This window comes from Diorhabda carinulata, chromosome 1 (assembly GCF_026250575.1).
Source record: "Diorhabda carinulata isolate Delta chromosome 1, icDioCari1.1, whole genome shotgun sequence".
NCBI classification, from domain to species: Eukaryota; Metazoa; Arthropoda; class Insecta; order Coleoptera; family Chrysomelidae; genus Diorhabda; species Diorhabda carinulata.
The window spans coordinates 25,451,983-25,467,409 of NC_079460.1; the positions used below are offsets into that span (position 1 = coordinate 25,451,983).

The 15,427-nt window shown below is 29.7% G+C and overlaps 2 protein-coding genes across 2 annotated transcripts; one reads left to right on the forward strand and one right to left on the reverse strand.

Annotated features, from left to right (window-relative positions):
- Positions 1-2,353: 2,353 nt before the first annotated feature.
- On the reverse strand, positions 2,354-11,244 carry LOC130893629 (synaptoporin-like). Its single transcript, XM_057799914.1, has 4 exons — positions 10,889-11,244; positions 10,542-10,835; positions 10,322-10,489; positions 2,354-5,343 (listed from the first exon to the last, which is right to left on the reverse strand). The coding sequence occupies exons 1-4, from the start codon at positions 10,946-10,948 to the stop codon at positions 5,239-5,241; spliced, it is 627 nt and encodes a 208-aa protein (XP_057655897.1). The 5' UTR covers positions 10,949-11,244; the 3' UTR covers positions 2,354-5,238.
- A 403-nt stretch (positions 11,245-11,647) lies between these two features.
- LOC130893540 (dnaJ protein homolog 1-like) lies at positions 11,648-13,615 on the forward strand. The gene is made up of 2 exons (XM_057799805.1): positions 11,648-12,747; positions 12,979-13,615. The coding sequence occupies exons 1-2, from the start codon at positions 11,923-11,925 to the stop codon at positions 13,210-13,212; spliced, it is 1,059 nt and encodes a 352-aa protein (XP_057655788.1). The 5' UTR covers positions 11,648-11,922; the 3' UTR covers positions 13,213-13,615.
- The last annotated feature ends 1,812 nt before the right edge of the window (positions 13,616-15,427 follow it).

Genomic DNA, 15,427 nt, shown 5'->3' on the forward strand with positions numbered 1-15,427 from the left:
CAGTACTTTATGAAGGATGTCAAATTAATAGTTCAGGTTCGTCAGTCAGCCAACGTCAATTTGATTAGAGCAAATAACATTGTCGTGATCCATCTGATCTGTGATAGGTCAGGATATAAGTTTATCAAAGTTGGCATGATAAGATTAATCTCCATTCAAGTTGCAATCGATGAAAAGGGACCTACGATATGATTTCCAGCGATTTCTGACTAAACATTAACTTTTTCCAGATATTGTGTATGTTCTTCTGTCATCCAGAATTCTCATTAGACCAATAGCGGCAATTTCGACGATTAACATGACTGTGAAGTGTAAATGTGCTCTCATCAGAAAACAAAACATCTAATAAAATAAGCAAAACTTTTTTCGTTTTTTTTTTAAATTCATATCAGAAAAATCGAAGGCTAGAATTGATTTTGGTTGCTTTCTCAATATCAAGAGCTAAATTGAAAACAAGTATTAAGTGTAATGAGGCAAAGTTGTGAAATAAAATAATTTACTTTGTTTGAAGTTGAAGAAGGATATATAAAATATTGTACATAAATTTTGTGTAGAATTTTCTGAAAAATCTAAAAGATAATATATAAGGGATTACATTTAAGAAAGATGGTATTGGCCACTGTCATATAACACACCCTGCATATTTTTATCGAAAAAAATGCGCATTTAAAAATACAAATCAACGTTTCCAAGCGTTTTTTTCCAAAACGCCCTCATCAAATTATCAACGAATTTATTTAATTTGGCTGTTCCGCACCATATATTCACTAACGTATCTATTAGCTAAGAATATAACTTTATGTATGTATATGTCTATGTATGAAGCGCTATAGGCTGATAGACCTGCGAGACGAGTTTAAATTAATTAAAATTAACAAATATATAAATAATAAACTAAAAATTTCAGATTGTACAAGGGTATTTTCATTGGAACAATCCCTTTAATGTTTCTTTAAACATTATACCAAATACTTATTGTCCTTCACAAGTTTAATAACAGCTTTGAACATACTATTACAGAACCTTAGAACTAAAGTTTAAGACCTCCTGGTCTCGACTCCTACAACAGAGGTAGGTATCGTGGGGTGAATTAATAAACATTGTCTCTTACGTTTTTAGTTTATTTACACACTCTAAAATACAGTTATAAATATTACCTAAATAATCTCTGCGATTACTTTCACTAATTCGTTATTTTCACTACGACTATTCATTTAAAACTTACTAACCGGGCTACATAAAATTATTTCTATACCACAAATAGAGCTCTACAAAATTCTAGAACAAAAAAAAACACAAGAAATGAATACTTTCCTAGAAATTATTTAAAAGAAATACTGGAATAAATCGCCATCTATAATAAAAAGTTCATCAAAGGTGCGTCCGCCATTTATAAAAACAGATGAATTGTACGGCGAATTTGCCGAATTTTAAAATTCCATTATATCTGGACAGGGCCGGCCTAAGGACCTATTTAGCGAGCTTGTTCGTATTAATTTTATGAAGTACATTGAGTCAATAAAAATTAAATATTCCACCCCTGGGTACTCTGTAGTACAGGAAGTGGATTCTGTCCACTCTTGTATCGACAGATACACTGTCTTTGAAAAGGCAGTGCTTTATGCCAAATCACTAAACTATGCAAGTGTACCATTTATAAAAGTTTCGTCCCTCAACTTCACACAATGTCACACAATGAAAATGTCAATCCACCACAAAGAACCTTTAAGATCAAATGATTTCATTTCCACGAAATATGCCAGAACCATGTTCTGTTGCTGGACGCTTAACTCTCCCTCCAAACAAAATTGAGGCACTAAAGCAATAATGAAATGGATGCATAAGAATGACCAAGATTACTTCAATCCTTTACTGTGGACAGTCACACCCATATCAAGCCAGGTTGAAGAGCATGAATAAATACATAATTGAATATCTATTTACTTATTCATGTTCTTCAATCTGGCTTGATATGGGGGGATGATAATGATCACAAGAACTCCTCTATTCCTAATTGAAAAGAAGGGTCATTGTGAAAATTATCATCAAAATGTTTGATACATAAGGAACTAAATCAGTAAGAAATGTGTTATTTTATTTATAAAAATATCTAAAGAAGTTCTATATGTACATTCAAACTTAAGATCACAAGGTTCTATGTCGGATAGAACCTTTTAAGTTTTGAAGGTTCTAGTAGAAAAATTTATCATCATATAGAACCTACAATAATTCGAATCATAAATATTTATTGCTGAAATTTAGATATAATTCTTATCCGCCCAGTTTGTAATTAGCTCTCCTGAAAACTTACCATCAGTATGAACTAATAATGGTCTAAATTATATAAAAATAATGGTTTTTATAATAATTTATTAATTGAGAAACGATAACATTAAAATGAACTACAAACATTAATAAAATAATTATAAAACTACGCCCTAAACCCAATCAATGAATATTCTATTTAACGTATAAACTAGCAACAAAGCTATAAAAAATTATTTGATTTTAATCCCGATATATTAAACGGGATACACATATAGAGAGCTTATAAAACTTTTTCTTAAAATAGCACAGATATGTACAAGATATAAAATCTCCATATATGCTCGTCTCTCTATCCATTGTCTTTCTATAATCTAAAATATATTAAAAACAATCTATATCATAGATGTAGCATTATAGAAAAACAAATGTTTGTGATTATATGAGTGCTAAATTAATCTACATCTGGAAGGACGGAAATACATAATTAAGATATTTCATAGTGAATGTTGTATAAGAATACATGTAGCAGTTCATGTTGGTGAGATTTTTTCAAATTGGAAAATACAAAACTAAAGTTTTTTTACCAATGTGATGATAATGCTTTCTTTTGGAGACTGAAAGAGAATAACAGACTTACTAGGTTTCAGAAGTAAAATGAAATTTAAGAAACGATTTGTGTGACATAAACTATTTACTTTCGATCTTTGAAGATAGTGATTTGATTTTAGAAACACGCGTCGGAAAATAACATTGTGCGTATTAATGTAGTACCTCCAAACTAAACATAACATAGTTTTTGAACCCTAAAGGATATTTAAGACAAAAATAGTGGAAAATTTATATATCTGTATTAAAGACTAACCTCCGATGACCACAAGGCATTTATAAATCTAAAGTATTCAATTGAAGAAGTGTAAAAAGAAATCGTTTTACACAAATTTAAAAAAAAAACTAATAGAGAAGTGCTGGACTAATATATTATACTAAGAGGATTTTTTTGACGATCACAGTGAGATTTTCAAAAACTGTTTCTTATTAAATATTTTATTAGATTGGATCCCTAATTTGTCCTTGTTGCCTTTTCCAAGTCGTGGATATTAATCTAGATACCAAAAAATGCTATTAAACATAAGTTTATATCAATCAATTATGTTTATTGGTATAAAAAAAATTGAAAGAATGTTGTTACCTTAGGGTTATTAATTGAGAATTTGATAATTACTTTCAAGTAATCTCAATTTTATTATCAACACTAGCAGAAAGGTGAAAATGTGTTAATAATTAGTCTTAGATATACAAATCGAACATAACTTAAATAGTTAATACAACTACCATTAATTTCCTGTTTTAATCTCAGTAAGAAATTAAGTTTATAAGTGTGTAATACTTCCATTATATTAATTTAAAAAAAATAGTGGTTTGTCTGTCTATAAACCACAGACAAACTCTATTCAATCCTTTCGTCCTAAATGGAACACATTCACCAGCAAAATTTGCAAAACTAAAACTAACATTCATCAAAACATTGCATGAGCATTTTTGATATAAACTTTATTAATATTTTTTTGAAATGAAATTTCAAATTATAAACTTGACATAGGTTATTATATAAGGCTAAATCAATATTCTGGAAAAAAAAGCTATGCTTGGACAAGCAACTTTAAAGTCACTGTATTCAAGAGTTACAAATTTGGCATAAAAATAATAAAGTTGAATCCAAAAAACAATTACAATGTACTAGGGCAATGAAGGCTGCCGCATTTGACTTCGTTACTAGAAGCATATGTGTAAAGCGAGGTCTCCGAAATGTCACTGTTTGTTCAGTGGATTTAACACATAATCGTTTCCTACAAGTGATATATTAGTACTCACTATTTTAAGACAATTTTGTCTTCAAAAAAATTATGTCCTTGATGTTTCCAAATTGAACTTCTCCACAAGCGTAATAACAAAATATGACAATTCTGAATATTACACTCAATTGCACTAGCCAATAAGCATAAAAATAGTATCCATAAATGTTTAAATGTTTATATTGCAGAAGTAAAGGGTTAAAATTAAAATAAATTGTCAAATCGGTAATATTGAAAAAAATTGAGAATACGTCAAAAATGTAACCTGTACAAGTTGAAGTTTCTGAAACCGTTGGTAATATTTTTAGTGAACATACTGGTTTTTATCACTAAACAAACAATTACAATGTATAAGAACAAGTTTACATCTTAAAAAAACAGAGGTAATCTGTTCATCTTCCCCTAAAGAAGATAACTTGGTTATTGAAATGTATCTACATTAGCAATTGTGCTTATATAGTAGAAATAAAATTTGGAATTCTGTCAAAGTTTTCTCAAGATTTTGAAAATAAAATATTACTCGGAGATTTATTTCGTCAAATTTACTCTTCACACATGCTATAGAAAAATCAATAATATTGAACTAGTGATGAAATAAGTTCACTTTTCAATTTGTTAAAACACAAAAATGCAAGTTCTTAAATAATACTTTATTTTGGAAGACTATAGTTTTTATCTTTACTTTTTTTAGAAAATCTAAACACTTAAGCAACTGAATATGTTTCCTATTTATGAAGAGCTTGATCTTAAGCAATTTGACGTTGCTTCTACATTTACAAAATTGAGAGGAAGAAAAGGAATAACTAATAAAACATACCTTAGCTATTTGTTATACCAGAATAATTATTGTATAGGATAAAAAAGACAATGAAATGATGTAAAACAATGTTAAGATAAATTAACTAATTAATTGATAGTCCAAAACTTGGGAAAAAAACAATGTAAAACAAAAATTATGTAAAAAAATGTCGTTATTCAAACCAACAGTATTAATTAAAATTTAAATGAATATTAATAACACCAAACAAGATTAATGTAAAATCAAATGTCTGTAAGGTTTGTGCAATCTACTAGTTCAGCTTGAACAATTTATATATACAGAAAAATTAAATGTTTCTTATACTCCATCTGTTTGTCGCTGATTACCTTGGAACCATGAAGTTTCTTTATAAATAAACCATAAATCTGCAGCCCAAAGAAAGAAATTCAAAAATCCAAAAATCTGAAACATGACAATTAGTATTATTAACATGTTCAACAATCTTAAAAAATCTTATGTACCAATATTAGAGAACTTCTAGCAAAATATTTTGTATAAAATAATATATGTCTAATAAATTATAAACAGAACAAGATTCTCAGTTGAACTCAAGTCATCATTCTGAAGATGAGTTCAATAAATAATGTATCATTAAAATCACATGAAAAGTATTTAGTGTGAAAATAGGTGAGAGAATTAATTACAAACTTAGTTTGCTGATAAGCGGCTTAGCACTATTGTATTTTTCTATTTATTATAATATAATATAATACCATTCTTTTTCTTACAAGTAAAATAATCTTTGCTTTGTCTAGAAAACCCCACATAGAAATGACTTCCGAGAGCACCTAATCCTTCCTCAACCAACATCAACGGCAATGTTCTCAAGTACTAAACTCAAACATGTTCCCAAAAAAAAAAAGAATAAGCGATTGTACTAAATGTAAATGATAATCTCACACTCGTTAACTATTTTTGTTGTTTCCAAAAATATTTCATTTGCCGCTATAATGTCAAATAATAAGACGTGTTGCCAAAATCAAGTATCAAATGATAGTAATAGAGAGTTCCATAGAAGATATTAGTCATATTGACGAAATAAACAGCATTCTTCCATCTTTTAAACGACCACGGCATTATCTAACAGCTAGTTCTAGTGATTTTACTTTACAGAAATATTTTGTACGAGAAACAATTAATTCAGCAGATCCAAAATCCAAAAAAAACCTAAACCATACCCCTATAACCAAAATCATTTCAAACACCAAAGTTCTGGAACCCAAAAATCTGTATTCTATAAAGAATCACCATAAGAGCTCCTCAAATTTGAAGGGCTCTGCGACTTCCTGAGTAACGCTTTTGTCACACCTGACCCCTTAATACCAGCAATACACGGATAATATTCCTGAACTACTCACCTTGCTACACATTTATAAAACATAGATCGATAAAATCCCGATGTACAAGAATTCAAACCAAAATTGATAAGCAACTAAATTTAATCTCGTTACCAACTAACGAAGAAGATAGTTACTATTCGTCATCCTCCCAACTAAATAAACATTAACAATTTTAAACTCCAATAGAATATAAACGGGCTAATAGTTAATTAGGAAAAACTGAAACTCCTACTGTCAAAAACGTAATTTGTATACAAGAAATCAACTTTAGATGATTAACACTATTTACTAAGATGCTACTAATATGCAATGCCATGTAAAGAGTACAAGAGTTGCTACTTAATTTTGAGATATGGCAACACTGATGTGAATATGTCAAATCTGAGATTGCCATCATAGTTTGCAATTTTTAAGTGTTTTGAGTTTTACTCAGGACGTGTGGTATATGAATGCTATTTGAGTTATTTACAGATACTTGAAACATTTAGCTTGGTCAAAAAATGGGAGTAAAACGCGAACATTTCCGTGCAATGATTTTCTGATGTGCATTAAACCAACAGCAGTGTACCGATCAAGAAGCTTCGACTTTTCGTAATGAAACACCATCTTGAACCACCGTGTTTCGCTAGTTTTCCGAATTCAATCGTGATCACGCTCCGCTACACGATTAATTCAGTGAAGGTCGTCCAAAATTGGCTGTTGTGTCAGAAAACATCGATATCGTGCATAAACTGATATTGCAAGATCGTCATGTGACATACCATGAGATTGAAGCATACTTGGGCATTAGTTCCACTCACAAACATTTAATACAGCATGAACATTTGGCTGTCAAAAAGTTTTCTTCACATTGGATATCGCATAATTTGACAACTGCTCAAAAAAAGCTCGTGTGTATTGGTGCAAAAAAGTGCTGAAAAAATTCAATTGTGTTTCAGAAGACGTCTATAAGATCGTTACAGGCAACGAATCATCATGTATTTACGCATATGAACCCAAAACTAAATAACGATTAACTGTATGGGTCCTTCAAGACGAGCTAAATCCAACAAAAGTTGTTCGCGCACGAAACACTTCGAAGCGAATGGTCACCTGTTTTTTCGGTATAACTCGACATATCGCCATTAAAGCAATGTAGACTGGTCAATTCTGAATGGTAAACTAGCAAACGTTTTCTAAAAGTGATCGAAAAAATCAGAGAAACCAATCGCAGAAGTCGAATCATTCTCCATCACGACAAAGTGAGCTCTCACACATTAGTTCGAACAAAAACGTTTTTGAACAATCAAAATACCGAATTGATAGGTCATCCGTCATGATTTCTTCTTATTCCCGCATATTCAAGATAAATTACGATGTCAACGTTTTTCTACACCTGAAGAAGCGATTCATACATGCCCTAATTCAATCCAAACACCATTTCTCGGAAATACCAACATCACATCACCTTTTTATAATACAATTAAATGTAAAAGTATATGTCAAAAATCAATTAGAGTTTTCCTTAAATAATCCCTAGAAACATTTATAATTTTCTCCCTGAGCTTTCTAAATATAATAAAAAGAAAACACACTTCGCTCTACTAAAAAATTTTTCAAAAGGATATGGAAAACACACAAAACATCAGAAGCTCTATACACTAACGCATCAAAAAATGAAAAAAAAACATTCTGTTGGCTCGTTAGTGGTTGGGGCAACTGTCACACATACTTTGTATATGCTGTACATCAGGTTCTAGTCTAGGTAATGAGTAATCCAAAACTGCACTACACAATCTGCTCTGATTCACTCAGCACTATAAAATTAGCAGATACAGTGGCCCATGAAGCGACATCGTTGGATATAGAAATATCTCCACAGAGAATAATGAACAAAATATTCTCATCAACCTAAAGCCACATTTCATAGATCCACTGCCTTTAACACCCAGATGACTAGAGGAAATAAAAATATCAAGACTTAGACTTGAGCTCGACTTACTCACAGATATAGAATATCCAAAGACCCTCATAAATATAAGAAGTACGATGTGAGACGATGATATAATTCATGTATTCAAAACTATTGTACCATTTTTCAATTCAGTTTAATGAACACATTTACTATAAAACCATAAACACCTATAAATCAGTAACATTTCATGGCTCATTCATTCTAAAATATATGACACACTAAAATTAAGTTGAAATAAGTCTTCTAACAGTATATATCAATTTGTTGCTTCAATTAATTAGTTAAGCCAAAACGACTTCTCAAGTAAACCATAATTATTTGTTTTAATTAATTATATCTAGTTCTAAAAAACAGCTTAAATGGAGGAAAATCGAGAAAAACAACAAGAAAAAATTTACTTATTGAAATGCTTTGTTAATACTTTGTTGGTTATCTTCATTACAAAAATTCTTAATTAAAGTGAAGGATTATGTAATTATAAATAGCCAATTTGTAGTTCATTTCATCAATCACCAATTATGGAGGATTCATAAACTTGACTTTTCGTTTCCTGTTAACAAAATTAAAAACATTAAAATGCATAAAACCATTAATAGTTGCTGTTTGACATCGCAGTTTGCCGATCGGTCTGTCGTTGGTGACTTACTTATGACTTAACATAAGCGAATTGTATATTTTCCCGTCGGCCGTTCGTAGCAATAGAAAAGAGCCAATTACATTAGTTTGTGTTTGTCATGTTTGTCCCAATAAAAAAGATTCTTCATTATTTTTCATAAGTTCGTCCAAAAAGAACGGATTACAAAGAAAAACACATAAATATCACAACAAAAAGGAGTAAACACGTTAAAAAAGAATAACAAAATTTTTAAGTTAACGGCAGCAGCGTCAAGTTTATGAATAGAGTGTAGAATTTGCTACGAACGTCAAACGGCAAACGTCACCCGCGAACGGCAATGGCAAACAGAAAGTGAAGTTTATGAATCGACCTTTAGTCTTTTGTTAAAAGATTTGAGAGAACTAAATCATTTGGTTGAAAACAAGGTCTGGGCCAAAAAAGTCACTAAAGAAAATGAATAGGTCAGATAACAGATATACGAAATCAATTATACACGCTCTAAGGTGGTTTAGCAAGCAGAAGGAATGACACTGTACTTACTATAAGTCACAAATGATGCATAACAAGATTTTCTAGAGACCATGTATATAGAATTATTTTTCATTGTTTAGGGATGAAAACAGAGAGCATTGGAAATATTCAGAGTATCACATAGATTAATTTGAATGAATCGATTTGGTAGTGAATCAAAGGTGTTCTGAGAAAGAATTTGATTTGAAATTTATGTCATTTTATTAATAAGAATAAAATTCCATTAGTAGAAAATTGGAGTTGCATTATCCATACAGAGAAAAAACACAAAGAAGTAATAAGAGTAGTAGGATTCTTTTAATCTTGATTATTTATCTTTTCTTTCACATCTCATTTTTTGTATCTTATCGAATTTGCTAAAACATAAATATTGAATTAAAAAAATCTCAACTCAATACGTTAATATCAAATTTACTTTACAAAGAACACATAATTTATAGCGCAATAATTTTGAAAATGAGTTGAAGTTTTTGGCACAATTCAAGTATATTAATATATATATAAATATATATTTTGATAAATATATTATTTTAATATGCAAAAAACTGAACCAATGATTTTAAAAGAGTTGAAATGTATAAGAATATTTGTATCTATTGGTGAATGATTTTCAACTATGATAATTTACAAAGAAAATTTTTATTGACGATTTTCATATGTACTAAGAGCATCAAATTATTACCAGACACAACTAGGTTGGAATTTCTGGAACCATTGGCGATATTCATACTGAATACCCTGTTTACACAACCACTCACAATTACACTGTCCGACTGTCTTCAGAAACCGAAATTTACCTTCAGTTTCTGAAGACAATAACTTGGTTATCGAAACGTGCATTAGACAGTGTAATTGTGTGTTGGTGTATTCAGTATTACAAGATGCATTAGAAGCATTTAAACAATAATAAAAATCATCACATGTAAAAGTGAAACTTACCACAGATATGTTCAATGAAGAAAAACTGGTGGAAATAAAATAACAATCTTTACATGCAGCATCTTGTATGTGAGGATTAGTCTCGCTTTTTAAACCTGTTAACCCATTTGCCCATGCAGCACTGCTAGACAGCCACAAAACTGATAACAAAACAGTAACCATGAAGTCCTTAAAAAACGTTATTTTTAAAAAGTAATTATTTCAATAGTAATCATCTTACAATGAGAGGGGCTTTGGTGTCACTTTTGTAGGTTTTATCCATCTTAATATAAACAAAAATAATGGCCAATGAATACAACATTGCTAATACTCCAGAGGTTACAAAAAATTTGGCATCGGAAGAAAAATCTCCTGCTATCGTAACATTACAAAGTTTGATATTTTCCATTTGTTTAATAATTATTATTTCAAAAGGGTAACTGAATGAGTCTCTCTGTTCTGCTTGATCAATGCAACCGGATTTGAGATATCCTGTGTAACCCGTTATTGTAGCAAAGGCGCAAATTGAAAAAATCTGAAGAATGATAATATTGAATTTTAACATTATCAATTGTTTAGACTACTTACAAAATGTAGAACTCTCATAACCCCACGGGGTTCTTGGAAAACTGACAAATTGAGATCCATTGAAAATTTTTGATAGGTTTGACAAAGAAATAAATAAGAAAACTATTAGTTAAAACCGCTCCCCATCAAATATCTTATAAACTTTTGGTTGCCCGTACAAACTATGTAGGAGTTATACCCGCAAATTGTGAATAGTTATCATTTACATTTTATGAATAACCCAATTTGTCAATCCCCTTTCCTTGGAGAGTTTCAAGCGAACGATTGGTTAATATATCTGAATTCCAGTAAAATGACGTTTGAATAACTGATATTTTTACAATGAAGCCATTGCTTAGTAATAGTTGAACTAAACGCCACTGAGGTCAGTAGTGTATTCTGTCTAAATATCTGTGAAGAATTAGAAATATATATATATATATATATATATATATATATATATATATATATATATATATATATATATATATATATGTGGAAAACTATTATAGCTAAATCAATCTACTAGTTATAAACAATCAATCAACTTCTCTCTAATATAAATGACAATAATTTAAAGTTTCCCAGTCATCTTTCATATGTCAGTTGCGCCAAGAGTAATTCTATGTATTAACCATTGCGGTAGATTTGTCAACTTAGAATTTTTTTCTTAATCAATTATTTTCCAATTACGTGAACGTTTATGGAAATTATAAAATTTATTAAGAATAAATTTTGTTTATTTTGTTGATACACTGAAGTTGATTCGTATTGAGAGAAGAATACAGGTATCAAATTTAGAAAATGTTGGACCAATCGTACGCTACGCCTATGAGCTTCCAGTAGCTTCCAGAAAAACCGTGAATATTCTCGAATATAACCTTTAAATATATAAGGAGTGAAAACCTCTGCGCATGGGAGTGAGTGAGTTGCATTGAAATTGAGTAGACGTGTTATAGATAAATTCGCATATTTGGTATATAGTGATTTGGAACATTTAAACTAACATTTGTATATTCTACATCATTTTTTAAGTGCGTTTTAAAATTCTCATAATGGGTAAGGATTATTACAAAATTTTGGGCATATCCAAAGGTGCTAGTGACGACGATATCAAAAAAGCATATCGAAAACTAGCTTTAAAGTATCATCCAGATAAGAATAAGACTCAAGGAGCTGAAGAAAAGTTCAAGGAAGTTGCTGAAGCCTACGAAGTGTTGTCTGATAAAAAAAAGAGAGATATTTACGATAAGTATGGCGAAGAGGGGCTAAAGGGAGGTATCCCTGGAGGAACGGACAATGGTACAGGCCCGAACTATTCCTACACTTTCCACGGAGATCCAAGGGCAACATTTGCTCAATTCTTTGGCAATTCAAGTCCATTTTCAGCTTTCTTTGATTTTGGTAATAATCGAATGTTTGGTGGTATGCAAGATGATGAAATGGATGTTGATGATCCATTTGTGACACTTGGGGTTGGAGGACCACCAAGAGCAGGTCCAGGTGGTGCATTTAGGAGTCAATCATTCAATTTCCATAACAGTCCTAATAAAAATAGAGACAAGATTCAAGATCCACCAATTGAGCATGATCTCTATGTTTCCTTAGAAGATATCACCAAAGGATGCCAAAAGAAAATGAAGATAAGTAGGAAAGTTTTACAGCCTGATGGAACAACGAAGAAAGAAGATAAAGTACTAACTATCAATGTGAAACCTGGATGGAAAGCAGGTACGAAAATTACATTCCAAAGAGAGGGTGATCAAGGCAGAAACAAAATACCTGCAGATATTGTTTTCATTATTAGAGATAAGCCACATCCACAATTTAAAAGAGAAGGCAGTGACATCAAATTTACTGCAAAGATATCTTTGAAACAGGTAAAGTACTTAGTTTTCTTATACAAATTTCACTATTTTGTTAAGATTTGATTTTAGTAATAATCTATATATAGCTACTATTACTTGACCTACTCTGACGTCTAAATCTAAAAATAATTAATGTTGACACTATTTTTAGATGAAGTATTTAGCAAGAATTTTCTTTTTTAAATTTCTGCATATCTCTATTATTTACAAAATTTTTGCTAATCTATTCTCTCATTGTTACAGGCATTATGTGGATGTACTGTTGAAGTACCAACAATGTCTGGAAAATCTATACCACTTCATTATACCAATGAAATCATCAAACCAAATACAAGTAGACGTATTCAAGGATATGGTTTACCTCTTCCAAAAGAACCATCTCGAAGGGGGGATCTGATAGTCACCTTTGACATAAAATTTCCAGATAATCTCTCCCAATCCGCAAAAGATATTCTTTATGATACTCTACCAAATTAAGATGATTTGCAAGTGTTATTTGTACGTTTTAGTACAATACATGTCAAACATATTAATTATGTACTTTATGTAAATAAATTAGCTTTTTTAGGTTTGTATTTGTTAGGATAACTATGAAAATATTAGGTTTTATATTAATATAAACAACTTGGCCAAATTGTCTGTATCAGTGAGAAATGAAAATTGTAAATAGTTTGTATACAATTTGAATATTTGTAAATTGTTTTAGTATTGCATTGATTATCATTAATAAATTATTTTTTTACTTAACTTTTCTGTTATTTAAACCTAAGAAAATATGATCATTTATATGGTTGTTTGATTCTAGCCGACTTACTACAAAGCAGCTGCTGTCACTAGTTATTTTGTAATTATTATGATGAATAAATAAAATTTAAAATTGTCCTTTTATTTTCATTTAAAAACCAATTCCACCTTGACAACCATATGTGGATTAAGTTGTTTTCATATTGTAAATAAATTGTTTATGAATCTGTTAATACTTTTCAATGATGGTCAGTAATCATTAACTATTCATATTGCAAGCTTTATTTAGGATATGACGAGATAATTTCATGGACATGAATGAAATTTGCTTGATGATAAAGTGATTATTTTAAACTCATTCATAATAGTAGGTATGTATATTTGAATTATTAACAAATTTTTTTGTAGTAATTGATAGGTATATACTTCATAAAGTTCAAATTAATTTGGTTATTTTTCACAGGTTGCATGTGGGCGATTTACACACACGCTTTTTTGTCCTACAACAAAATTGAAAAGTTGAACAGATTGATCCTATACATTAACCTTGTTTTTTATAAACTTGACTCTTGTCTACCTAAATATGGCTATATAATAGATGTTGAATAAAAATATGTGATATTTATAACAAACGGTATTATTAGAAAGAAAGGGAGTTAGATCTAGAAAAATCCAGACGACTTTAAAAATTAAAACTTAAAAAGATTATGTTTCATAAATACTTACTCAGCATTTATTTCAATATAAACAAAATAATTCAAATCTTTTTGATATAGACGATCATTTAGTAATATCTCATTATATTCAAAAAAAAACAAAGAAACTTCAAAATTATTGTATGATAAAGTTAGAGATAAAAATTCCGAAGTGGAATGAAGAATAATCAATAGAAGAAATGAAAATAGAACTGATCCACCCTCATGTTTAAAACAAGATATAGCAGATATTCGAACAAAATTTAGAGATAAAAAATCATCTTAATACCAAACTAAAAAAATATTTATTCCGTCACAGCCCTACTTGGCCAAGACCCGAGAATAAGTTATTCTAATAAAAGAAGAATGTCAGATATTAGAAGAAAAATATTATTGCAAAGCAAAATTTAAATTAAAAGACAATTTCACCATAGAACTATTAAATGGCAGCTCTCCTACAAGCCGTTTTGTTAGTGATGTGAACCTCCAAGAAACTATAATCGAATAAGTGACTAATAATTGAATTGTAGTGATTCCAAACTTAGTAACTAAAGTGTTATCTAAATGTGCTTCAGACAATTATTTGGAAATAAGAAACCCATCAATTATCAGGGTTTCAGAAAATTTTAAAATTCAAATACAAAATGAAATTTGTTCAACTAATATACAAATTGAAAAAGGAAAGACAATACTTTTTTGAAAATTAGATTTTAAATTTTTAAACGGTCAAATATATAAGTCACTAATTTTAAGTAAAATAAATTTTGAAAAACTTAACGAAAACGATAGAATTGCTAAAAATATAAAACCAATTCAAGAGATACAAAATTCATTATTTCTGTAATTGTTTTAATATTTTGGTTATTTCAAATGAAGATTTTCAAGAAAGCAGAATATTGAAGAAAAGAACAAAATGATCTGAAAAATAACTATTATTTTTCATTCTTAGGGATGGAGGAGTTACAACTAGAAAAATCCAGACGACTTTAAAAATTAAAACTTAAAAAGATTATATTCCATAAATACTTACTCAGCATTTATTTTAATATAAACAAAAGTTGTTGTAAATACCATTTTAATGAATTTTGTTAATTCATTTGTCTAATGAGTTTTTGTTAATCCGTTCATCAAATGAATTTATAGTTGATTCAATAATTGAGATTAATTAAGTTCATTCAATAATTGTAGAATTATAACTTGTTTTTGTGAATAAAGTTTCGGGAGTAAAATTTATAATTGGCGCAGTTACAGTA

What these genes read in the sequence shown, in the direction of transcription:
- LOC130893629 (XM_057799914.1), bottom strand. Translation starts at nt 10,948, where the DNA reads ATGGATCTCAATTTGTCAGTTTTCCAAGAACCCCGTGGGGTTATGAGA. An exon ending in ACACCAAAGCCCCTCTCATT is followed by an intron (nt 10,490 to 10,541) that starts GTAAGATGATTA and finishes ACGTTTTTTAAG; the next exon opens with GACTTCATGGTTACTGTTTT. An exon ending in CTTCATTGAACATATCTGTG is followed by an intron (nt 5,344 to 10,321) that starts GTAAGTTTCACT and finishes GTCATGTTTCAG; the next exon opens with ATTTTTGGATTTTTGAATTT.
- LOC130893540 (XM_057799805.1), top strand. Translation starts at nt 11,923, where the DNA reads ATGGGTAAGGATTATTACAAAATTTTGGGCATATCCAAAGGTGCTAGT. An exon ending in CAAAGATATCTTTGAAACAG is followed by an intron (nt 12,748 to 12,978) that starts GTAAAGTACTTA and finishes TCATTGTTACAG; the next exon opens with GCATTATGTGGATGTACTGT.